Source organism: Serinus canaria, chromosome 5 (assembly GCF_022539315.1).
Source record: "Serinus canaria isolate serCan28SL12 chromosome 5, serCan2020, whole genome shotgun sequence".
NCBI classification, from domain to species: Eukaryota; Metazoa; Chordata; class Aves; order Passeriformes; family Fringillidae; genus Serinus; species Serinus canaria.
In genome coordinates this window covers 18,260,157-18,287,323 of record NC_066319.1, presented here as the reverse complement: position 1 = coordinate 18,287,323, position 27,167 = coordinate 18,260,157, and the positions used below count along the sequence as shown (strand labels likewise).

General features: G+C 43.0%; 1 protein-coding gene across 1 annotated transcript in view; it reads right to left on the bottom strand.

Moving 5' to 3' along the window:
* Window positions 1–12,438, bottom strand: part of LRP5 (LDL receptor related protein 5) — a 134,495-nt gene extending 122,057 nt beyond the window's left edge. Inside the window, exon 1 of the mRNA XM_009102172.4 lies at window positions 12,333–12,438. Within this exon, the coding sequence (XP_009100420.1) occupies window positions 12,333–12,423 (91 nt within the window). The 5' untranslated portion in view covers window positions 12,424–12,438. The remainder of the gene's footprint in view (window positions 1–12,332) is intronic.
* Window positions 12,439–27,167: the final 14,729 nt, after the last annotated feature.

Sequence of the window (27,167 nt, the reverse complement as noted above, 5' to 3'; positions counted from 1 at the left end):
ACCCCACACTAGTACACATGAGTTGAGTGTACCTGTCCTACACTGTGGCTTCCCAAGCAAATCAATATTTTTCCTGTTGTCCATTCAAACAAGTCCTCCCACCCACCTCTGCCTCACTGCCAATCAAGGGCCAAATGTGTCTGAAGGGCACTCTTGCCATGTGACCCAAAATGTTCCCACAGACTCTTGGAAGGCTTCCCCCCTCACAAACCACCATTTGTGGACAAAAGGGTCCTAAGAGGCTATCAACAAGTGAATGGAAATGTGACATGTTATAAACAGCCATGATAATGAAACCGTTCACAGTCAAGATGTGACCAGCAGATGCTCAGATTCAGTAACATGAGCTTGTAACTCACTCTCAATCCACACAGTGTGGAATGAGTTCCAAGACCAAGACAAATATAAGACCATAATAAAGTATTCCAGAACTAATCTTTGTGGGGAAACCATTCCAAAATACAAGCACCCCAGGGGAAGTAATTGTGGAATAGCTGTTAGATTTTGAATTCATATTCTACCTCAAACAAAGCAAGTTTTGTTACCCTACAAAAGCCTGATAATCTGTACAAGGAAGGAGATTCTAACAGGCCCCAAGTAAGTTCCTCAAAGTTGAATACTAGAGTGCATTTCCTTTAGAAAGAAAACTTTCTGCTATGGCCCTGTAACACTGACTGCACAGAATCCCAGGAGTCAGAAGAGCACAAAATACAGGACCCCTGTTCCTGTACCAACCAAGTGTTTTCTACAGTGGGAGAAGCAGGCATTTTGCATGTATAAGAGCACCACTGTCAAGAAGCAAAGACTGCTTGGAGGACCAAGTCAGCTGTATCAGTACCTTACAGTACTCTACATCCTCCCTCATTGCACACAGACTTCCTCAGGAAAAAAAAACCCAACAAAACCAAAACACCCAACAGGCAAGAGGCCAACACTCACAAAGATCCCATAGCCATTGTTCAGAGAAAACAAGTCACTTGCATCATTCCCCACATGCAGTAAGCTCTGGGCTGGCTGTGTTCTGCCTCTGAGGACCAGCACCAGATGTGCTCTATCGCCACATGCCAGGAGTTCCACAACCTGTGAATCAGCAACCAGAGTTCTTTCCATGAACTAATTACTGTCACAAGATGGTGAAGGACCAGATGTGTCAAAGTGGGTAATACCCAAGGTAAATGAATCCTAGATCACTTACATCATTTGCAGGTAACAATGAAAACCTTCATTTGGACCACGCAAGTTGAGAGATAACATCAACAGAGGTCACAAGCAAAGTATTTCCACATGCTCATCTTCTCTCCATTGTGCCTTAGATGGAATAAAAAGCAGCAATCCTTAAACACACACTCAGCTGCAGCTCCTCCAGTTTTACCAATTCTGTCATGGGCAGACAATGTTAGTGGAGCCACATGCTAAGGGGACAGCAGGCAGCTTTTCCAAACTGCCAGAAATAGAAGGGTGGTTTGGGGCTGCTTTTTTGTTTGGTTTAGGGTTTGGTTTTCTGCCTTTCATTCAGTGATGCTGCCTCACCATCCTACTGAGGGAAGTAACCTAACAAATTCCCAAGAGCTCTCTTGACCACTGGGTAATAAAAATTACCCACCTACAGACATTTCAGCCTTTAGCAGCCTTGGTTCTTCAACAGCTGGGGGAGAGGGGGGAACAAAACAAAGAAAGAAGGTAAAAGTTTTTAAAACAATATACAAGATCTCTGCCTAGAAGAAGTTTCAAGTTAAGAAGAAATACTACCTATATATATGTACTACCAAGTGATACTGCATGCAGAAATTGTAAAGTAAAGACTGCAAAAGGGAAGGAAAGTTATGCAAGGTCAAATATTTAGGTGCAGAACACTAAATATAAGGCACACAATTGTGATGAATATATTCTCATTGCCCTGCCTTTTAAGGAATACCTTACCTATCCATCCTGTTAGTCTGAGGTTTCATTCCTCTCTAATGGAACAACAGTCATTAAGAGAACAATGCAGTGGAGTCAAACAAAGCAGGTTCACTCCTAGATGGTTATTTAAAAACCATATGCACAGGAAAAGATGGCTCTGAGGTGCTTCTTGTGTAAAACACTCCAAGATGCACTCAGAGACCATTTCTGCATCACTGTCACCTGTTCTCAGACAAAATGCTGAGAGTTCACAGACTTCATGCCATGCTTTGGTAACACCACCAAAACCAAATCCAGGTATACCGAATTCCAGTCCCATACTTGGCAACTGTGAAACTCTCCTCCTTAAAATTCTGTATCAACAGCTAACATCAGGCATTCAAGTCTACACAAAAAGTATGGTTGTGGTTTTCTGGCTTGTGGAGATTTTTTTTTCAGAAACAGGAGGTTATTCAAAAACACAGCCATTAGAATGAAAGGGGGAAAAAACAGAGCAGGAGAAACTGGTTAACCAAGTGTGCAAGCATGTGAGAACACAGATACTTACTGCATCCATGCTCACATATAGACACATGAGGAAAACCTCCCCACCACCACCACCCTGTCCCCCCCAGAGTCTCACAGCCTTCCTTGTGGAAATACTTCACCATAAACTATCCAGGACCTTGCAAAGATTACTTCTGCCTAGGTCAGCATTTTTTGAAACTAGGAGCAACTCTGTCTCTGCTCCAGGAGAACTGTATGGTATGGTAGTTACACACAAGCTACAGAGCTCACTTGAGCTGTCTGTGACTTACTGAACACCTGCAGATCATCGTTTATTCACTGCAAGTATATCCAGCCCTCACAGTTTTGCTCATGTCTGTGCATTTCTCCAAATTTCACCATTAGCTACAATGTTCACAGAAACTAAGTCATGAGAACTCTTAAGAACTCAGTCACTCCATTCAAAAAGCCCCAAGGAATATTTCCTCACTCTTTAAAGGATGGCTCCCTTCTGATAGTAACCATAAAGTGACTAACAGAGGGAACCAAAAGATGCTTTTGCAATTGGAAAGTGCAGCTTTTTAACAGCATCACAGAAAACCTCTGCCCCCTGTGAAGGTTCCAAAGCCACAGCTGACATCAAGTCAGGGCGTTTTGTGGCTCAGGATGGGAGGGCTGTTGAAGACAGGCCAGATGAGAAGAAAATCCAAATTCAGTTTTCGGGGCAGGGAAGGACTGCAAAGGATTCAATTCCAATATATTGAGGCTCCACAATAATTTTTCCTGCATTAGCCACACCCTACCTACTCTCACTATGGAGCTTGCCTAAGTAGGTCCAGATGTGTAACTGTTTCTGAGTATGCCCCTTCCATCACTGAACACCTGCAAACTGGAGATTTAGAACATAAGTAATAGTCTACCACATTCAGACAGTAAAAAACATACTGTTAAAACCCAGACAGACCAAAATTCCCCTTAACTACGTATTTCTTTTACTCAGCTTTTGAAGATACAGATACTGTATAGATTTTTTTTAAAATCATCCACAGCTGGGCAGACTTCCTAAGTGGAAAATGCCACCCATGTGCATTTTCATCCTCTTAGCTCTCACTTGGGAACACAAATAACTCAGCAGTTTAATTTGCTTTTATATCTTTTGGGATGGACACATCCAGGTAAGTCAGCAATACAGATTTCTGAGGTTAAAACATTTTCCCTTTGGAAAAAAAAAAAACCATAGGTTCTTTAACACCTCATACTTCAAGGTGCTGAATTTCAAGCAGGAGAAGCAATCAGAAGAAAAATCTAAAGCAAAAGTAAAACCATTTGTATAATTTTATAGTATTTTATGACAAAATTCATTCCTATAAGGCAGACAACTCTACTCTGAGCTTCTTCTAAAACCAGAAAGTTTACAGCAACTGAAAACAAAAGCAAAAGGTGACAGAGAAAATAGGAAACTTGGTGGCCATGAGTAAAATTCCTTAAAAGGGACAGAATACATAAGTGATGTTTTATTTGAAATAACTAGTTACACAAAGCCTCCAAAGCTTTTGGAACAATATGCACAATGTAAGTAGGGACCAATACACAGCTAACACTGGGTAATTTATGATTCAGTGGCCAAAGGTGACACCTTCTATAAAACAAAGGATTAGGGCTTTGGTTTTTAAGTTCTGCTGCTTTGAGAAGTTCAAGAAACAGCATACTGACTTTTGTATTAGCTTCAAGTGCTAAGAAAGAATACCAAGTATGTTCTATAGACATTGCCCAGTTATACTACAGAGAATAAATCTCATAACCTCCCATTCCTTTTCTTCCATGAGTGGTTCACTGTCATCACCAGAGACAAACTGTTATGCAAGAGGCAAACTCACTTCTTCTCTTCCTCTGTAATGAAATGTAACACAGATCAAAAGATAGCTCTATTTCAGAATATATTTTCCTGGCATCATCCTGGTCTAAGTGACTGAGCCTGTATTGGGTTGGTGTGGCAATGTTTTGGTGATTGAAGGCACTACAGGGGTGGTTTCTGTGAGAAGCTGCTGAAGTCTCCCCCATGTCCCATAGAGCCAATGCCAGGCAGCTCCTGCATGGACCCCCTTCTGGCCAAGGTCAGACCCACGGGTGATGGTGGGAGTGTCCCTGGGGAAATTAACAAGGAAAACCAAGTTATTGTGTAGAGAACAACATGCAGCCCCCTTTCCTAGTCCCCCTGCACTGCTGGCAGGGAGGAGGGAAAAAAGCAGGAATAAAATTAAAGAAGCCAGGGAGTAAAGGAGGAGTGAGGGATAGGTATTTTTAAGATTTTGTTTTACTTCTCATTATCCTACTCTGATTTGATGGGTAATAAGTTGAACTAATTTCCCCAAGCTGAGTTTGTTTTGTCCATAACAGTAATTGGTGAGTGATCTCTGCCTGTCTTTACCTCCACCCGTGAGCCTTTTGTTAAACTCTCTCTCCCCTGTCCAGTCGAAAAGGGGAGAGAGAGAGCAGCTTTGGTGAGCACCTGGCATCCAGACAAGGTCAAACCACCACAGAACTAAAAACAGTATTGTGAAGACAAATATGCAGCAGAAACAGTTCCAAATGCCACAGCTTTGTGGCATTGTCCTTCTAAAGCAATCACTTTTTGCCCCAAAAATCTTATTTTTGTAGCTGCACGAAAACTTGTCGAAACTGCCCCTTATTAGTTATTTGAAAATAACCCTTGAAGAATAATAATTACAGTAAAGACATAAGGCCTCTCCCATGGCCTTGAGTATCATTTATGCTCCACTTCTAGAACTAAAACTAGAGAAATCAGCTTAGAAGACTTTCTTAAACTTGACACACAGATTTCAACACTCAACAGCCTCTTCAGACAAAGTCTGGTTACACTGGAACATGCCACAGCTTTCACAACACCCTAGAAATGATGGGCTGAAGGAAAACAACATGACAGAGTGCCCAGGCATCCCTCTGGGTGCAAGAAACAGCAAAACCTCATAACAATCAGGCAGCTGGCAGACCACTCAATGTCACAAAAAATACCCTTCAGTCTTACCTGAAGGAACAGATTTAAAGGACATGTGATTTAGGAAGTCTGAGAAACAAGGAAAAAAAAAAAATCCCAACTACAAGAAATCTAGAGACAGGTGGCATAAGCCAGGAAGCCCCCAGAGATGTGTCATGGTGGGATCCCTGTGAAATCTTCACCTGCCCCACGCACAACCCAGCTGTTTGCTTCAGGAGCACAAACTATGAACAAACAAGGTAGTTCTGATCAGTTTCTTATCATGGAAAGTCCACTTAAAAAGCATTGCATCTCCTACAGCAAGGCCAAAAGGAAGCAACTTGACCTTCTTGATAGCCATACTCACCAGCATGATGTTGTGTGATGACAAAAAAAAAATCAAAACCAAATCACACCATTTAATTACTAATCTTGTGTTCTAAAGATTTTTTCCCCCTTCTTAAGCCCATCTGGAAGAACAGAAAATAATGTCTTTGTGCAAAATTATTGAAAAATAGTACAAGAACTGGAAAAAGCATCCATGAAACTGGAATCACAATCTCCAGAAAAGGCATGCTGAAGTTATTGACCAGGGTTTAAGTCTATTACTGTTGTTAGGCATAATCTGTGCCTAATTCAAGCCCTGGAGTATATGGCTTAAGCCACAAATACATACAGAATTCCAGAGAAGTTCTCACATGATGTATCAACAACCAATAGAATATAGCAGCACTGTACACTTTCATCATCTGAGTCTTCTCAGATTCTCTACCCCTTTTTTTTTAATTTCATTAAAACCAGCACTGAACAGCAGAAGAGAAAAAGAACATCTGCAAAAACACATTATAATAACAGTATTTGATTCCCAAACCCCAAAGCCAAGAAGTTCACTAGGCAGGTTCATTCAATCCACTGCTACTCTCCATCTGCCCAGAGGTGCAGAAACACAAAGCAGACAACAGTCACTCACACTCTCTGGCCTTGCTTTACTCTTGAAAACACCACAGAAAGAAGGGGTCAAGCTTCTCTCTCTGCTGACTGCCCCCACCTATCTCCAGCCTAATTCTTAAAGGCTGAGGATCAAGAATCCCCCAGGGCGAATTTATCATCTTAGCAATCATGTGCAATAAGTCACTTCCAAAAACCTGTATTAAAAATGTATAATCCATCACATTTAATGCAACAACATGGTGAAATAAACAAAATGCTCAGCCATGGCATTTAAAGAAAGGGCAAGAAAGAACCTGTGGAATCACCATTACAAAATGTTATCAAATTCTAAGCCACATGAAGAGATGTCAAGATAAGTAACTCAGTCGTTTATCTCCCTTCAGACAAAACTCCAGCCAACAGGTGTCCTGTAAGGACAGAACTACCAAATTAAAAACACTGCACTTTCCCAGAACACCATATGGCCTTTAACAAGAATTCATGAGAAAAACATGAAAATCAAGACCTTTGTGTAACCAAATAAAAACCAGAAATACACTTTCCATCTTTCTACTTCCCATAGTAGAGGGAGTTACACCCTAACACACTTGCAACTTAATTTCTCCAGTTGCATCACCTTTCATGACAGCTCAGGAACGCCACACTTGATTTATTGAACAATTACCTGGTTTACATCTATAGTCTCAACAGGAAGACCAGAGTTCAAAAAAGACAACTTTTGTTACTGTTTAAAGTAAATGAACTGTAGCTGGGGAAGCTCAATTTCTTTATGTATAATTGATAAATAACAGATGCCATCCTTGCAGAACATTCAAAATTAGCTAAAAATACATGTAGTATTTCAAAAAGTAAAAGTGCCAAATTATTATATTATTAACCAGGCGCATTTTAAACACACATGCCAACATTTGAATTTCTAAGACCACTGACAATCTCACCAAGAACTTACTACTGCATCTGCTGTCAGTGCTGTTTATTGCAATAGCAAAAAGCCTTCATACTGTGAAATGAAGACAATTATGTAGCTGATTTACAGTCAAGAAAGCTCTTTTCCCAGTAGGCTGTTTCCATTAAGTTAATCTAACACACCACAAATTATTTATTGGTTTGAAAGCAGTTTCAATTGCTTTAGCACTTTTATCACCCAGAGCAAACACACCAATTTAAATCAAGCATGTGTCAATTTACTGGCATCCTTGCAAAAGTTGCTCATGGATTTAACATCAATACAAAATGACACCTTACATCTGTCTGTGCTGGCAGGCAAAGTGTGAGTCAAGCAAGAATAAAGAACAGCTAAATTAAAAATCTTGTTTATTACATAGACCCTCAACATCCTTACCAGCCCATCACCCATTCCTTACACTCTTTGGAGCTTCTCAGTCAAATTGTGTGCCTTAACAGATAGTTTCAATCTTTAGTAAACAGAAACTACAAAGATGAGACACTGCTAAGCTTCACATTCCACTTTTTCTGAGAGAGAAGAAACCAGAAGAATTGTTGGCCCATAAGCTCCAAACAAACAACTGTGCTGAACAATACTTTGTGGGACACAGTTCCCATTTTCTTTCCTGTTCTCACCACAACTGTTTCATCACACAAAATCTCAAGAATTGCTAAAAATATCTTTTGACTCTATCATAAGCTTTTCCATAGCCTAACTTAACAGCAGGACTCTCCAGAACTACTTTTTCCAGTTTTAAAGTCCCAGGTGTGAGCTATCAGAGATAGCACATCTTTGCCTCCTTCAGAAAGACCTTAGTGTCCAAACAGCACATGGGTTTGCCTAGCCAGCATCCCTAGCCATCATCTTAATTATTTGCTCCTGTCCTAAGTGAACTTGCAGTGTTGTTAGACATGTCCTGTCAGAAAGGATATGAAAAAAAGAACAATCCACATGCCTCAAAATCTAATGAAAATGCTGTTTTCCACTGTGCACAGTAGAGCTGTATTGTTGCTGGACTGTGCTACGACCTTGGGGGGATAATTGTTCTACTGCCATTCCTTCCCTGAAGCTCAGGTTGGTGCTCATTGGAGTTCCCCACAGAGGTCTTGAGCAGAAAATAACATCCATTTCTTTCAAGGGTTCTCAGTGCTCTAGGGGTTTTTTGAGCCACATCAACTCCCAAGAGAAATTCTGAACTTACAAAACTCAAACATTTTGACTGTTTAATAGCCCTGGGTTACACACGTAAGGGAAAAAAAAATGATTTCTTAGAAAGATGGTATTGTAAGTATCTTTATTTCCCTTCATTCTAAGAAGGATTTTAAACCTAATTATTGTCCTTAGTCTCAAGATGGCAGGCTGCTTTCATACAATGCAGTAAGTTTGCAAGAAATACTGATCTAACATGAAACTAAACCTTGTTATTATAGCCATTTCTGAGCACCACCAATTGAAATTCACCAAGTGAAATTTATTTCTGTTTTGACAAAAAGAGAGAGAAATGCTTTGAAATGTACAGGGCTGGTTAATTTTCAACTAGAAGCATGGTTACAGGAGACAGTCTTATATAGAAAGTCAGGTGTGTCTATATTCCAGGAGAGGTTTTGTAACCTTTATTTCTTGTTACTCTGCCAAATCTTACCCTAACACTAAAGGATAACAAGTTCCCAGAAACAATCTCTGTTTGCTAAAAAGTTACCTTGGCTTGCCTGATTCGAGAAACATGCAGGACTGAGAAAATTTACAGCTGGGACAAAACCCATTGCCTGTTTTACTAGCAACTACATTATAAACAGCTAAAATAAAAATTCTTAAGCTAAAGCAGCAAGAGGCAAGGGTTGAACTTACGCTGGGGTATCAAAATACATTCATGTTCTTCTAAGTACTGACTGTGTGTGTCATGCTGATCTGTGTATTTCAGGCATCTGTAGTATGAGTGATTTTAAAGCATCTCTGTGAGCTTTAAAATAAATCTAAATAATTTAATTTAAAATTAAATAGCAACAAATCAGTTCACATACCATACCTAAAGACAGTTAAACACATTTAACTTTCCCTGGATAAAAAAGTGCTTTGAAAGTATGAACTTGAACTTCACAGTCAACCTGAACTTTCATTATTTCCTCATTATTTCAAGAGGATTTATGACCATAATTTGTGACAGACCCTCACATCATGCTAGTAATGGTTACTAGGAAAATAGTAACTAGCCCTTTAAATCAATGACAGACCAGCTGAAATGACACTGAAATGCACCTGAGGACTCCCACACAGCACATTTCCCTGTCATCAAATTAGTAAGTGATTTTTCCTGCTACCTTCTACATTTAACCACAGCAACAGGTTTCCCTAGTTATAGGTTATCTCATATAAACAGTATGGAATAAAAGTCATTTTAGGGCTGGTTGTGCTCAAATGCATTTTTTATTTCGTGTTGCATCCCTAGTTTCAAGAATTTGTAACCATCACACTTCCCTGTGTCACACTTCTCTCTTCACCTTTCAAGAATTTGTAACCATCACACTTCCCTGTGTCACACTTCTCTCTTCATCTTTCTGTATCCTGCGTTTGTCGGTATCAGGCAAAGAGTTGTTACATTAAAGAAAATGAAGATACAATCTCACTATTTTGGGAAACATTCAAGTGCACGACAAGACGCAGTTAAGCAAGAATTTGTGAGTTTAAGTAAAAATAATTTTGGCTTGAGATGGCTCTTAAGCAAGAATTATCTCAACTTACTTGAACATTTTAAGACCCCTACATGAAATACCCACTGTGCAATAGTAAGAATCCATAACTTACAGTATTTTCAAAAAAATGAAAAAGCATTAAATACTTTGCATGAGCAAGAAATTCCTCCCTTCGAGGAAGGCATAAATGCAATGATGATTTTGTCTTTTCACAGTGAAATGAGTCAAGTACAAGCCATATCTGAAACACGTTTATCATTATTTCAAGCCACATGAATAAAACCACTCCTGACACCACCACATACAGAGCAAGAACTTAGAGCTCTACAGCAAAATTATTTCACAGCCAAAGTTTTCAAGATCTATTACAACATGCCAAACTTCAGTGAAGCTGTAGTGCTGCAGAAGCTCCCAGCAGATCCCTAATCATGCAGAGATGCATTTACATATTTTTAAGATAAGCACATCAAAATACTTTTAATAGCTAAAAGTCAGGCATCTCCTTACAGAGTAGGGATGCTCAGAAAGGGAATTAAATCCATGGAGAGCCTCTCATAGTACATCCATGCTCCTCCTAAAAAGACAGATGAACTGTCCTTAAAAGTACTGTCTGGATCAACTCAACAAAACCTTCCTAATAAGTAGGCAGAACAAAGGCAATGTCATTAAGATCTGTAACTAAAGACTCCTTAACTAATTATTAAAAATTGTACATTTGTAGCCCAGTCCTTCCATGCATTTTAAGGAAGGTGACTGCTCATATCAAACATACACAATAATAAATTAATCACTGTCTCTCAAACAAGGTGAAAGAAAACCCAACTCCAAGTCAGAACTTATTCCTTAGTTTTATAATGAACTCTTATTTTCCTAAGAATTCCAAATGCAAAGTTATCCCTTTTTTAAAAAGGAATTTTTCAATTAGAATCTGTTAACTAAATGTAAGGAAATCCTTTAAGGAGCCTTCATATAAGAGCCCTAGAAGTCAATTTCCACCCTCCACTCTCCCAAAAGCTACATTAGCTTCATTCAGTCAAGCAGGAATGTGAACATCTCTACACAAACATAAGTGATCAGAATGAACAAACCACATTTCAGGATTTCAGACCCATTTTTAAAAGATTGTGGCAGCATGTATGGAGAAGGTGGACCCTGCAATACGAAGGGCATCTTTTTGATATAATCCAGACAGAATAAGCAATACATAATACACACCCATATAGAGCTCCAACTAAAAATACAGAATGATGATGCCAGCAGAACATGGTCTGTTCTCTTGCTCTAAATGACAGTTCTAATAATTACAGGAGGTTTGAAAAGGTGGGTGGCCTAATAAAAAGAGGCCCTGAGGTGATGTTCTGACAGCCTTGGCCACACTGCCGAGTTTTCTAAACTACCTAGGAAATCGCAACAACCAGGCTTCGGCTTGCTCAAGCGCCGGGGTGATGTATCCAGCCAGACCACATGCAGCAGCAAAAAACCAGAAGTCTTGCACATGCAGCCCGAACTCCCCGTCTCGGGCGAGACAAAGTCGGGAGCGAAGCCGCACGCAGGAGGAACGGACACCGTCCCGCTCCCCACGGATGCTGCAGACACAGCACCACCTCCCTTTATTTGTGATTTAGAAGGATTAGCACACTCACTTAGAAAGGGGACGGCCAAGGGAAAGCGGAGGGCAGGCTCCGTGCCCGGGACGGGGCACTCGGACTGCAGCTCTGGCATCGCCCGCCGGGCCGGGCCGGGCCGGACCCCCGCCCGCCGCAGCGCCGCCCCTGCCGCCCGCCTGCAGCCGCACATCGGAGCCGGGGCAAGGGGGGGAAACACAGGGCACGCACAGCAAACTCTCCTTCCCCCCCACCCCCTCCCCGGCCCGGCCAAGAGTTTGAGCGACATCCGACACCGACCCCTCCAAACTCCACAGAAATCCCTGCCCGGGACCGCGGAAGGACGGGAGTGAGGGGGGCGAGGGGGGTGGGCGACTTTTGTCTCTCTTTTTGCAACTGTGCGCGTTTACCTGAGCCACCCCGAGGGAAAACCGCCTCGCCCCCAAGCGGGATAGGTCCCGAGGGAACGGAGAGGAGAGGAGAGGCCTCCTTTTCCTGCGCACCCTTTCTGCAGGAAAGAGTGGCGAGGAGCAATAGTTCTGGGGGGAAGCGGCGCAGGCAGCCTCCCGTCCTGCTCCCGGCCCGTCTCGTCCATGTGCGCGTCCTGTGCCTCCGCGGGAGCCTGGCCCCGCTCCCGCCCCTCCCCGCCGCACTCTCGGCGGAGCGCGGGGGAAAGTTTGCCCAAGTCCGACAACAAAAGGGACAGCGGCGCTCGCCTCCCCGCCCGCCCGGGCCCCGCGACTCCCCGACGAGCTTACCCCCGGCCGAGCCCGGCTCGCAGCGCAGCACCGAGGCGGCGAGGAGCCGCAGCAGCAGCAGCGGGAGCGGCGCGGCCGCCGCCGCCTCCATGTTGTGCCGCCGCAGCAGCTGCCGGAGCGCACGGAGCGTCTCAGGCAGGCTCCATGCTCGGGGCGCTGCGCTCGGCGAGGAGGGAGGCGGGGAAGGGGGGAGGCGCTGGAGCCGACCCGACCCTCCTCCTCCTCCTCCTCACGCCGCCGCCAGGGAGGGGGCTGGGATGGAGGATCCCGGCTCGCACCGCATCCCGGGAGCGGGCGGGGGCGCACCGTCCCGCCGCGGCGCGTCCCACGCGTGGGAACACCTGGCCGCGCGGGGGGGAGGTGGGGCTCCGGGGCTTTCTTCTTTATCTCGTTAACTCGTTCCTGCTGGAGCAATTACTCCAGAACCAGCCGGGAAGGCTGGAGAAGATGGCTCGCTGCGTGTTCAAAAAGCAACCTTTCGCTGGTGGATTTGGAAGTTAACAGCGGGGACGCCCGCTTTCTTTTCTGTCTCCAGGAAAAAGAGTGGTTGTTTTCTTCCCGAATGGAGGTTCGTTCTTGCCTTTCTCCTCCCACCAAAACAAATATTTAAGTCACTCTTCCACAAAACACTAGTTTTCAAAGAAAAACGCATTCAACTACAGTCTTTTGTTGTTTTCCCCCCGTCTCTGCTAAGCATGCCACCTGCTCTTATAAACACATTACCACCAGGAAAGAGGCAGAAACTGCACTGTGATATGGGGCTTGGTTTGTGCCGGGGCCGGGTACAGAGGGCTGAGAACCACCCGGCTCACTGAGACATCCCGCACCTTTCACAGGCCAGATACTGTCCTCGTCTCTCTCACAGGGATAAAACGTCCATTTTTGGGCATCAGTGTCCTTGTGCTGACACTGATTTGACAATAAGAAAAAGGATTGCTAGATGGCCTTGTATAGAGGTGGAAATCACAAGGGTCCGCCCAGCATCCCCTTTAAATTGTTTTTTGCAAGTCTCAGAGCAGGAGCCATAAATCACAAGCAAGCACTTAGTAAATGGATGTCACATTTTAATAGTTTCATTACATTTCAGAGATTAGTGACTTCCAGGTTGCCCTGTTGCCACATACTAATTTATCTGCCTCGCTGTAGGTGCTAGAGCAGCAGCTGAGATTTCTTCTTGGTGCCCCATGGACCCCTGCCCAACTCAAATACCAGGATCAAATATTCAAGAATTAGTTTAAGTCCTGTTGGTTACTCCATTGCAGACCTACCCTGCAAGGGAAAAGGCCAAGTGTTTTGATTTGGTTTGTTTCTAAAGTCAGCAATATCCAACTTAGCTCAGAAAGCAGTTTAAAAATTCAAGGGGTTACAAAAGACTTGTAGTGCTGACATTAAAGATCACCTATAAAAGGGAAAGGAAAAGTTTTCTTCTCTCTCTTGCTTCTCATTTAACATATAGAGAACATGTATTTTAAAGAGGGCTCATTTTAGGTGGCATTTAAAACCTAGAAAAATCTCAACTTCCTTGAAGGCAGGAAAAGCAGAAGTTGTCTTTGGTGATAGATCTGTAATAAACTGTAACCCAAATCTAGGTTCTGTAAATCATTAATGGAAAAACTTTGTGTGAACACCAACTGAATGCGGGTTTTGTTTTGCATCTGCTTAAAGAGATTGCCCAAGACCAGACAAGTAACTGGAAGAAAGATTTCTTTGTTAAAGACAGTGATTGGACTTTCCTTTCGATGGGTCTAACCTCCTGCATTGTGGAAATTACCCAGTGGTCCTGGCATCACAGTAAGTGGGGTTAATTGAAGTTATAGGCAGAGAAAGGGCACATGAAGCAGTTGTATTTGCAGCAAGCAGTGGGGAACAGTGGGGTTCCCATCCCAAACCCTAATCAGCTTGGGGGACATATACAAAACTGGTTTGTGTGCCTGGAGGGAGAGCCAGGCTGTCCTGTGATGGTCTCAACAGCACCAGAGCAACAGGGTTCCCTGCCCTGCCTGCCCCTGGCCCTAACAGGATCAGGGATCAGTTGCTGAGATGACCTATCCATCACTCCAATGCCACTGCCAAGCCATGTGGACGGGGTGAGTCTGCCCACAGGCTCCTGGAGGGCAGCAGCAAGTTCTCTTTCAGCTTGCAACTGCTCCCAGCACTCAGTAACTTGGGTCCTGAGGTCCCATACTAGGATATAATATCCTGCTGCTATCCCTGCTCCATCCAAGAGTTGATTATCCCCCTATCTGACCCTGTCAAACTGCATGGTCAAGTTAGGAATGGCAGCAGTTTATACCAAAAGGGAGAGATAGCAACATGTGAACAGATTAGGTAATAGACTGACTCACAGTCTAAAACAAAACGAGAAGAGAGATCAGGCCATGGAGGCAGGCAACTAGGGAAGAGAATCTTACCAGAACACATATTTAGGGCTTTGACCATAACAGCTCTGCTAAAAAACTATTAAAAACATTCATCTAAAGCAATGGCAAATGCAGTAGCAGCCAGGAACACAGTCTTTCTCCAACCCAGAAAATGCCATCTTAAATTTAGATAATACATTGTAAGAGGAATTTGGAGGAAGTTAAAAATCTCAAGTCTTGAGCTGAGCAAGCTGCCTTCCATCTATTTTCCAGCCCTGCAAAAGTCCCTCCAGCAAAACCAGGGGAGGCAAAGCTGTGACAGTCCCACAATGTCTGATGTACATATTTTTGCAAGAAATTAAAAAACAGTGTGAAAATAAACAAAAAACACGTATCAGGATAGCACCAGCATAATTCTATCCTTTATTATAATTGAAAAAAGAGGGATCTCTTTTCATATTGCTGCATCTCACAGTGTCGAAGAATGCAAAAACAAAAAAGCCAATGCCCCATTTCATCTAATATTTTATGTGTGATTCAGGGCAAGTCACAGTCTCACATTTCCTCAGTTTCTCTTCCTACAATAAAAGGAGCAGAGGGAATAATTTTCCTAACTTTCATAATTTCTGTTTACAGTTTGACAGAAACTGTGGCAAGTTTGTAGCCCAACTGTAGGAAGCAGGAAAGGGAGGAAATCCAGACTGGGAGCCCAGCCCTCCCCTGCCAAGGTGTAAAAGCAGGTCAGTTCCTGCATTCTTCCATTGCCATTCCTGGTGGGGAAAGGAAGGCCACACAGAGATAAAGGAGGGAAAACAAAGAGCTGTGTCTGAGCACCAGGATAATGTAGCCATCCCACCACAGCTGGGAAACTTGGTTTGACTGAAATGCTCCAGATGTTTCTGCATGTTTACTCCTCCTGGATTTCTCCTTCCTACCCCAGTTTACAGTATCCTCCTCTCCCAGCTGCCAGAGCTGTCTGAGCTCCTGTGGAGCTAACATTTAATGACAACTACAGAAGGCCCTAAAGTGAATCTACTGTTTTACAACTGACACCTAAGTTTATTTCATGGTGAATATCAGTACCAAGACACACATCTTTATCCCTCTGAGGCAGCGCAGTCAAGATGAAGTCACTAGACCCAGATAGACTGAGGCTGCTCTTTGGTGCTTTGCTAGTGAAAGGTAAAGTGATCAGTAAAAAACAAAGACATCATTAAAACATTTTTCTTCTTTACTTCTAAGGCCACATGACAAAATAATTTTCCTCTACCCATGTCTAAAATACGCTTCTTCACCCTTTCACTCCCAGCTTCCAGGTAGAAATTGTGCATAGGGACCTCTATTCTATATCACCCTGTATCAGATTAGAAAAGGTTTACAGGTAATCTAGAACAAGTCAGAAATGACAGCAGAAAGTATTATCTGGATATAGGTTCCCTCATCTCCTCCAAAAAACAGACACACATAGAAAAACATACCTATGCATTCAGCCATAGTTAAGATTACTCCTCCCAAGGAGAAATCTGAAGTAGTCTTAGTAAGGGCTGGGTTTAGTTCTGAGGCTGCATGGGGCATTTAAGTGTTGCCTTGGAAAGGGTGGGTTTTTAGGTGCCAAATAATTGCATTTACAACTTTAAAATTACATGTACAACTTTACATTTAAATCAATGTACTGCCACTCAGTAAGTTGACTGAAAGGGAGGGAAAGTGTCACCATCACCACCTTCTTATCCATAAAGAAAATGACAGTAAGAAAAAGAATAACTTTGTATCATGCAGTTTCCCTGGCACTGCATAAGGACAATAGCCTACTTTTTCAAACTAATTATTCTCTGAAATATTTCAGCAACCCAACTTTGTGTGACAGCTTTCTTCCCCTTACCCATATCAACTCTGACATGAACTAACAGTTAAACCACCTCAGTGTGCCATGCAGACAGATTAAAATCAATGCTCTTTCAGCCTGTGGGTTGTAGGGCCCTTTTAAGGCAGTGTTAAAAGAAACTATGAAAAAGAAGTCAAACTTTATAGCATTTAAAATCTCTTTACAGAACTTTTTTATGCTTGTTAGGAAATCTTTAGGATTGAAAAAGCTTGAAAATCTTAGGACCCACAGTGAAAAGTTAAATATTGAAGAAAACTACACTTTTCAAGCAGCCATGTGAAAGAGCACAGGTGCATTATAGATATAACTGGAGAGCATTAGGCATATGATTATTTTACCTTATAGTACATGTAAGCTGGAAAATTTTCCTGCACAGAGAGGGCTCCAGTGTCACACCTGAATCACATCCCCAGCATTTCCAGTAGGGTGACCCCAGCAAGGTCAGTTACGGAGTCACAAACAGGACTGGGAGATCAACCAAAAAAAAAAAAAAAAAAGGTTTTTTTTCAAATAGTTATGGCGTATTTTTAAGGGAAGACAGTGCTGCAAGTAACCTAGGTGGGACCACAGAAAGAACAAGACAAAGAATGGCAATCTCTTAGCAGTTGCCACTGCTTGAGATTTTCTGCAATACCCAGGGCCAATCTGCCAGCAGTTTCTGCTCCAAGAGGGATAAATGAGACACATATGCCAGTAACTCAAATACAGGGAAATCAGGAGACTCTGCAAGCCAAGGGAGCAGAGTGCTGCAGGACAGAGGCTTCCTGGCAGATATGAGTTTAAGTAGAGAGATGGCTCAATGGGTTTGCAAGAGGAAAACTAATATTAAAAAAAAAGTCTGACAGAGGCCTCACTGCTATCTAACTTAAAGAACATTTAAGTGAGACAGCGAGTGTAAAGAGCCTGTTCCCAAAACCTCATGCTGGCTGGCAACATCAGGAACAGAGGGGCTGACACTGCCTGAGAAACATGTCACCATAAAAAGTCCTGAAAACACAAAAATAGTTCAGTGGGTTTTTTCAGTGGTGATTCTTGGACTCTGAATGCTTTTCTGGTTACAACTACATTCCCTGCTACAGCGACCAGAACAGCAGTCACTGCATTTCCCTGCACTGTATGAGCTAAAGTTTTTCTTTAAAACCTCTATGACAGCAACACTTGCAAAGCTGCCTGCAAAATTAACTATTAGTCATCAAAGTTCTGTACCAAAAAGAGGAAATATTGTGAAGGGGCAAGGAAATTGATTACAGGGGAGAGAGAAGATGACCATCTTCAGAGTCCCACAGTAGAAGTTTTCCTCTTTGCCCTGTAAAGGCAAAATTGTGAAGGACAATCTTTTATTACAAGCAACATCAATATTTCTATAGCAAAAGCAATAGCAAAAATTAAAGAAGTCATCACAGATAAATATCGAAGAAACACTAAAAAAACACCTAAATTAATCATAGAATTGTTTGGGTTGGAAGGGATCTTTTTAAAATTATCTAGTCCAATACCCCTGCAATAAGCAGGGATGGCTTCAACTAAACCAGGCTGCTAAGAGCCCTGTCCAACCTGACCTTGAATGTTCCATGGATTGGGTATCTACCACCTCTCTGGGCAACCTGTCCCAATGTTTTATTACACTCAATATAAAACATTTCTTTCTTATATTTAAGAAAGTGGTGGTTTAACCCCAGCCTGAAACTATCATGCAGCTGCTAGCTCATTCCCTCCCACCACCCTGTGGGGAGGAGAATCAGAACACAAACAAAACTCACGGACTGAGATAAGAACAGTTTAATAAGTGAATTAAAACAAAACATAACAATAAAAACAATTATAATTACAATAACAAAACGAATAATAGCAATGAAAGGGGAGAGAGGAGTACACCCCAAGAAACACAGGTGATGCACAGTACTACTGCCTATCACCTGCTGACCAAGGCCCAGCCTGTCCTCCAGCAGTGATTGGTGGCTCCAGGCCAACTTCTCCCAGTTTCTATACTGAACCTGACATTTTAAGACATGAAGCATCCCCTTGCCCAGTTTGGATCAGCTGTCCTGGCCAGGCTCCCTCTTCTCTTGTGCATTTCCATGCTGGCAGAGCATGGAAAACCAGCAAGTCCTTGGGTTAGAGTCACACTATTTAGCAGAAACTAAAATATCCGTGGAATCACACAGTTCTCATAATAAATCCAAAACACAGCACTGTTCCAGCTACTAGGAAGAAAATGAACTCTATACCAACTGAAATCAGGATGCTTATAACTAGTCAGAATCTATCCTCTGTTAGTTTAAAACCTTGTCCTATTGCAACAGGCCCTGCTAAACAGTTTGGCCCCATCTCTCTTAGAAGACCCCTTTAATAACAAAGAAAGACTGTAACAAGGTCCCCACAGTCTTTTCTTCTCCAGGTTGAACAGCTCCAATTCTCTCAGCCTTTCCTCACAGCAGAGGTGCTTCAGACCTTTAATAATTTTTGCAGCCCTCTTCTGGAGCCGCTCCAGCAGGTCCAACAGCCTTTCCTGTGCCTGGGAGCCCAGAGCTGGATGCAGAACCCCAGGTGGAGTCTCACCATAGCACAGGAAAAAGGGTAGCACAAGGAGCTTTCTCCACATGCAGTGGTCATCAGACAGAACCTCCTTGAGAATACAAGAACAGATGCTGAATAGCTCATGGAAAATTGATGTGATTTAGGGTAGCATATTTGCATGCCCCTGCACTGCTCCAAACATATCTGTACTTCACAAATGTCTGGGTACTGAGGAGAGCAACAAGAGGGGTTTTTTTTGAAGGAAGAATAAACACAATTTGTATTCACATAACTGCCAGGTTCTGCCTCACTTTACACCCCAACCAGCTGAGGCTGATCCACACATGTAAAATAGCAGTGCATGACAGGAATACATGACTGTCATACCCATTCATACCTTCAGTGACAAAGCTCACTTCCACCATTAAAAGCATCAACCAAGTAGGACTGGAAGATATAGAAGAGTATCAGAAAAACCTGGTGGTAATGTGCTCCCTGAAATAGATTATTGACAAGGTCATGGACTGAGGTAGGTTTATGACATTTTCAGCATTCAAAGTTTCTTTTACTTTTGAAAGCTGCTCTTTTACTTTTTTGAAGCACAAAAAATCTTGTAAAGTAGGGGTAAAGCCATACTCAACTAGTTACCACCTGACTAATTTTTGTGGGTGGTTAAGATGCCAGGCAAGACTTGCTCTGTCCCAGCAAGATAGAAATCTTTCCACTGTATGCAGTGGGAAAGGCCCTTATGATATGGCTCAGTGCCATGACTATTTAGATATTAAAATGGTGGGTGTCGAAACCAAACCTTGAGTGTAGTTACATCAGTTCTACCTGCCATCTGCTCACTGACAGTGCTGAGAGCAGTTCTTTCTGGGATTACACTGCATGCTCCTGCTGGCTGCCAAACAGAGTAGAGTTAAGGCAGGCAAAAAAAAAAAAGAAAAAAAGAAAAACAGAAAAACAGAAAAAAAGAAAAAAAGAAAAAAAGAAAAAAAAGAAAAAAAGAAAAAAGTGACCTGTGGGGGAAAGTTGCAGACTAGTGTAACCTAGAGGGGAAAAATAAAATTTCCTACAAGATTTATGTGTTCCTAGGTGTCAGTACACATGAAAATTCATTGCAGTTAACATTCTCTTGAACAGTACCTGGTCTGCACTTTGTAACAAATGAAAGTATATAGAATCATAGGATGATGTGGGTTGGAAGGGAGCTTAAAGAGGAGTTAGTACCACCCCCCCTGCTATGGGCAAGAACACCTTCCACTAGACCAGGTTGTTCAGAGCCCTGTCCAGCCTGGCCTTGAACACTGACAGGGACGGGGCATCCGCAGCTTCTCTGGGCAACCTGTGCCAGTGCCTCACCAACCTCAGTTTTTTTCCTAGTATCTAAACTAAACCTACTCTCTTTTAGTTTGGAGCCATTCCCCCTTGTCCTGTTACTATGTGCTGTCATAAAAATCCCTCTCCATCTTCCCTGTAGGCTCCCCTCAGGTACTGGAAGGCCAGAATTAGGTTACTTCACAGCCTTCTCTTCTCCACGTTGAAAACCCCCAATTCTCTCAGCCTTTCCTCAGAGGACAGGTGCTCACACCCTGGAGTTGCTCCAACGGGCTGATGTCCTGTCCGTCCTGGGGAGCCCAGAGCTGGACACGGCGCTGTAGCTGGGGTCTGGGCAGGGCAGGGCACAGCGGGGCAGGGCAGGGCAGGGCGGCACAATCGCCTCCCTCCCTCGCTGCTTTGGATGCAGCCCAGGGCACGCTCGGCTTTCCGAGTGCACATTGCCTGTCCTGAGATGGCTGTGTGGCTCTCCGGTGGCGGAGCAGTGCCCGCAGGCCCAAGGGTGCCAGGCCCTGAGTGCCGCGGCCCGGCCCGGAGCGGCGCCTGCAGGCGGCGGCCTCGGGAGCGGCGCGGAGCCCTCACGGCCCCGCCGCACACCGTGACACGGCCCGGCCTTGTGGCACTTGGCCTTGGGGAACACAGCGGGGTTTAGCATCATTAATTTGCTTTTCACATTTTGTTGTTTGGGTTTTTTTTAATTTTGAAATAATTAGTTTTCCCTCTCTCATGCCTGTTGGACAAAGCGCATTGAACCAAATCAGAGCTGTGGAAGCAGCTCGAGGGAACTCCGGTCAGTGACGAGGAACTCACTGCAATGGGCAGTACCCAGCAGTAAGAAGGATTGCTGCTACTCCTGGAAGAGTCATAATTCTAGTGATGAAAACCTGAGCTCCTGTTGCTCTGTCAACAATATTTAAAGAACGTTAATTTTCTTTTACAGACAGTCCAGGATAATTATAGAATTAACAAACTTTTGTTTATACAGAACTACAAAAGCTGTTCTCACTTCAGAGTTAATTTGAGTTTCAAACTCTCATGTGCCAGCAGGTGGCTGTTGAATTTCTGTTGTAAACAGCATGGGGGAACTGAACAGGTTGAACGATATGCACAGTGATAAGCAAACACAGCAACACTATTTCTGTGAGCTTCTATACCCTCTAAGCATCAATTCTTAGAGGGTAGAGAAGCTCACAGAGCTTCTTGGTTTTGGGGCTAGATTTTCTGCATCTATTAAGTTCTTCACATAGTTTGCACCGTACAAACCTCTAGCATCCAGAAGAGAAACTTTAAGTCATGATCAGAGCTGTCATCCTACTGGGGGACTTCAACAAATGGCATCTGCTGGAAAAGTAGCAGAGCAAGCTGTGAGTGATCCAGGAAAGCCTTGGAATGCATTGAGGGTAAATTCTTAAGCCAGGCAAGCCAGGTAATAGACACCCCTGCCAAAGGAGATGTGATACCAGACGAGTTATTCACCAGCACAAGTGATCTAATCGGTGACATCAAGACTGGAGTCAGCCTGGGCTGCAGTGATCCTGCCTTGGTGGAGTTCACAATCCTCAGAAAAAGGATCAGGCAGAGTAAAGTCAGGCCACTGAATTTTAGGAAAGCAAAATTCCTAAGTTTTGCTTTCTAAGTTCGGTAAGACCCCCCTGGAAAGTGCCCTCAGGGACAAGGGAGCACAGCAGAGCTGGCAGGTCTTTAAGAACACTTTCCACAGAGCACAAGAATTCTCAATCCCCACACATGAGAAATCAGAAAGGTCTTGCCTCATGGATGATTCAAGAGCTGGTGGTCAAAGTAAAAGAGCAAGAAGGTAATGCACAGTCAGTGGAAGCAGGGAGAGGTATCCTGGGAAGAACAGAGGGATATTGCTTGTATCTGCAGAGATGGGGTCAGCAAGGCCAAGGTGTGGCTGGAGCTGAACTTGTCAAGGGACCCAAAGAATACTAAGAAGGGCTTCCACAGGTATATCTGCCAGAAAAGAAAGTCAAAAAACTGTGCTATGTCTTATGAACATGACTGGCAAACTGGGAACAACAGACAAGGTGTTTCATTTTCTGCAGCATCACTTTTCCCACACCTCTTGAGTGGGGCAAGGCAGGGACTGAGGGAGCAAGTCCCTCCCACTGTAAGAGAAGATCAAGTTTGAGACCACCTGAAGAACCAGCTGAAACATGCCTTAGTCTATGGGACCTGACAAGATGCATCCCAAAGTCCCAAGGGGGCTTGGTGGATGTGGTTGTCAGGCCACTCCCATGGTATTTGAAAAGTCATGGCAGTTAGGTGAAGTCCCAGGTGAGAAAGGGAAACATTGCACCCATCTTAAAAAAGGGTAGAGAGGGAGATCCTGTGAGCTGTCAGCCTCCCCTCTGTGCCTGGGAAGATCATGGAACACACAGATCCTTCTGGGGCTCAGAGCAACCTGCTGTTGATGAAGGTGCCTCTGCTCAGTGCAGGGGCACTGGACTTTATGATCTTTAAAAGGTCCCTTTCAACCCAAATAATTCTGTGATCAGATACTGGGCTTATTCTGGACCTTATCGTTTTCCTCCACCCATTTTCCTCCACCCATCTTAATCTGATAATAAAAGTAAATGTCAAAACTACAATATTTGCCTAACACAAATACACAGTAGGCAGGATTTTTGACAGAATACAGCAGGCACACACAGGCACAGGAAAATGAAGTTGAAACAGCGTTCAGGAGATCAGAACTTACGCACAAGAATTTATGTAAGGCCCATAGTTATACTAATGAAGTATCTGCATGGCCTCAATCCAATTAAAATAAAGAACACATGATGTTCTGCTTAGGAAACAGAAGGATTAAAGTTTCATTACTTGTTGGACTTCTATGAGATGAAAACAATTGTTTCAGCCAATGCAGCAGAACACTCTGCTGGCAAGGAGCAAGTGCCTGAGTTAATGGCTTCATCCTCTTCACTCAAGAGCAAAATGGGGTCTTCACAAGAAACTTCTATCAGCTCTGTCTTCAGTTTACTGACTTCACTTCAGAAAGACTAGCCTAGAAGTTAACTTTGCTATACTGATTTTCACAACCCTCTACCACACACACATCAACCATTTCTGAGTTTTCTTTGCTGCTCTCTTCCCTGAGGGATTTTGTAAAACAAGCATTTTAACTCCTCAGTGTGGCTGGTAAATTGGAATAAGATCTGACAGAGAGGGCAGAGAAGGTTGGGGTGAATTCAGGCCATAAGAAAACAATTTAGAAACCAAATTATGAAACTTTAGCCAAACTGAAACATGACAGTGGTTACCTGTTGTAATCAGGGGAAGCAAGGAATGAGCTGACACAAGAGCACAGGCTGCTCCACAGGTTGTTCAGCCATATGCAAGAAGAAATACTGTAGATGCAAAATCTTTGAAATCACTCAGAGGAGTATTTGATGCTGACAGTAGTGAAATGCAGTGAAACAGAAAAGCAAGGAAGGAAATTGGTAGAGAAGGAGTAAACTATAAAGTCTCTGAGTCTTAGGAAAAGAAAAAGTGGGAAGAGCAAAATAAGTTGTTGAATATGAAACCAAATGAAAATTATTCAACTCTTCTGAGGTAAAACCTCATAGGAGCCTCCAGTCCTTAAACAAAGCACACCTAATTCACCAGCTGTCCTAATGCATGGACAAAGAGACTAAATCTTATGGTTCTTCAGCAACCTCCTCCACAGAGAGGAAGCATGTAGATTCTGGAAAAAGAGATAAAAATTACAAGCAATGGTGGTACAGATGTACCAAGATAAAAATCAGAGAGGCCATGGCAGAAAGTAACATGCAACTAACAGAGAAAAAAACATGTTAAAGCTTGCACTTGTACAATATTAGTAAAGGAAAACAAGTGATGAACAGATCTATTAAGAGGCTTTGTAAGCTTTTATTAAACATCATTAAGGAAGGAAGTGTTTAATGATTTTTTTTTTACTTCAGTGTCTATTAAAAAACCACTACAGGCAGTTGATCAGGCAGTCAACAAAATTAATACCAGCAATATCAGTAATATTTAACCTCAGGTTAGAGTGCATAAGGAACAAAATAGATAAGCTATATAGCTTTTAGTTGGATTAAATGAATCCAGAGGATTTTAGAACAACCCTCAGTGCCATCAGAAGTGGCACCTGACAGCTTGTGCAGGACCAGGTTGCTTCCAGAAGAGTTATAAAGACAATGACCATCTTAGAAAAGGGAAAAGGGAGGAGTCAGAATTATGGGTTGCTTTGTTAAACTTCAACTCTAAGAAAAAACAAAACTGACAAACCATGTGGGAGCATCTACCCAGTATTTGGGAGGTAGTTAAAATCCCACCCTCATACATCACAACCAGATCCAATGAAGTGTCTTTCTTTCTATGACAAAGACCTTGTAGAGAGACCAGGCAAGCACAAAAAAACTGACTCTGCTGAGGGGTTTAACAGTGTTTCATGTGACCTTGGCAAAAAAAACTAGGAAAGATATGGTCTGGATGAAAATATTACAGAATAACTGGGGTATTCATGGTGAAAACTGCATCAGAAGCTGCAGTGCTCAGCAGTCCTGGCAGCCTAAAGGAAGGAGGGCTGAGAGGAGAGGTGAGAACAGTATAGCTGCTATAAAGAGGAGAAGAATAACCTACCCTCCCTGCCCTTGGTGAACAGCGCCAGTACAGGCATCAAACTACAGGAAGATGGGGGTCTGGGGTTTAGATGTGGAATAATATTACAATGTTATACATCCCAATCCTTTCTATTTGCTCCCCATTTGCTCTGTGAGCCTTGGAAAGAAATCAACAGATGTCAGCATTAGTTGCCATGAAATAGCCTAGTCAAGGCATAGTTTTCTGGTATTTTTAATCATGCTTGTGCATGAACCCTCTCCACTCAGGGAAAGGAGAAGCCACAGGTCTGAGAGGCTGGAGAGTTATATTCTGATTGTATTCTCAGTTCAGCACCTGATCTTCTGAACAACTTTTTTATATGCTTTGGTTTGTCCACCTATAAAGGGTAGGAATTAATCTCACTGCAGTCTCTGAAATGCACTCAATTCTATCAGTAAAGCCCACTACACAACAGCTACACATAGGTTCCATCAGTTCATCTCATGAAAATCATCCTGTCTTTACCTCTTGTGCACTAAAGGAATTTCATGATGCACTGCCAGCTCACAGGAATGGGCACAGTGGGCAATACTACTTTGCTCTATGCAGTCTGTGCCACAAGACAAGCCATGCTGACGTCTGCTGCTATTGTGAGAAGACACCATAACTCAGGAAGTACCCAAAACCAAATGGCAATAAAGAGAAAACACAACAGGAAATAAGATTCTTAGCAATTGGGCAGTAACAAGCCGAAGTGGAAAGTTTCAAGTGGCTACTTGCAAAAAAAGGCCTTGCATTTTATCTCCTAAGCCTAAAATAAAAAAAATTTAAAAAAAAAATCAACCTCAAGAAGGCATGCCAGGGAAAAAAGCATCTAAGAAGGGGCATAATGTCTGAGAGCATTAGTAGGTGTAGGCTAAAAAAGGTTATTAAGCAGGTTGGCATTGAGAAAAGCCAAATGTTTGTTACCAGACCTCTAAAAAACTGCAGGCTGAAATATGACCATGTGTCTACTTACTATAAAATATGAGGACTCCTGGTTCAAACTCCTACGAGGTTTGAACTAAAAGGTATGTCTTAGTCTGTGAATAATTTGAAATGAAAAGGAGGCAAATGATGGGTAAATCTGTAGCAGTTAACTTAATAAGAAGCTGTGAAAAGAACCCAATGCAGTGCCACTTGGTCAAAGGGGGAAAAGCAGAGAGGCAAGCATGGGGAAATCTGCCTGTGCCTCCTCTCTGAAGTGCCTGTATTTGGAACATGAAGGTTTTGTTCCCAAAGGACTAGAGAGGCAAAAACGAGAAGCCACATCCTGTGGCATTTCAGCTGGCTGGGAAGCAGAAGCCAGACCTACTCTTCTTTGCAAGTATTGCAGACTGGGGAGCCAAAAGGAAGAGAGATCTAGAGAGACAACATCCAGGCTCAATTGAGCTGTGCTTTATCACCACCTTCTCCTCTGCCACCGTGGCTGGCACATCCTCTGCACTGACTGCAAGAGCAAGGACATAAAACTCATTGCTTACCTTGTGCTCCAGCCGAAAGTGAATCTGAATGTGAAAAGTAAAAGAAACAAGAAAACTTGTTCCCATTTCTCACCTTCATTTTTAGCCCTTGTAAGTAATTAATAATGGTGATTTGGGTGCTAAGGGGGAAAAAAAGAAAAATTGAAAGAAAATGAATGAAGGGAAAGAGAGGAGAGAAAGACTTTTTTGTTATAGCAGAAATGAAAAAAGCTAAAGGTCTTAGTACTCAAATTCTGGAGAAACCTGTGATATTACAGAGGCAGACTGTGCTCATCAGCCTTTGCTAAAATATTTACTTTGGCTCCATGGCTCCCCTGACCCAGGCCCTTGGCACTGTGATATCCCAGACCCCTGGTAGGAGAGATGGTCATCAGGCTGGTTTTCTGCACTGACCTGGCTTATCCACTGGCTACCCTGCTCCCCATTATCACACCAGTGTGCTCACAGGGAGCAGAACAGCTTTTGGCTCTGACCTTATTTCCCTGCTGTCTGCACTAGGATCTCTCCTTTATTCGCTCTGTAACAATAAGTATCCAAAAGGATTTTGGCAGAGCTTAGAAATGGAGGGCACAATCCACTCTGGAAGAGGTGGGAGCAAACAGCTTTCAATAACATGATGATG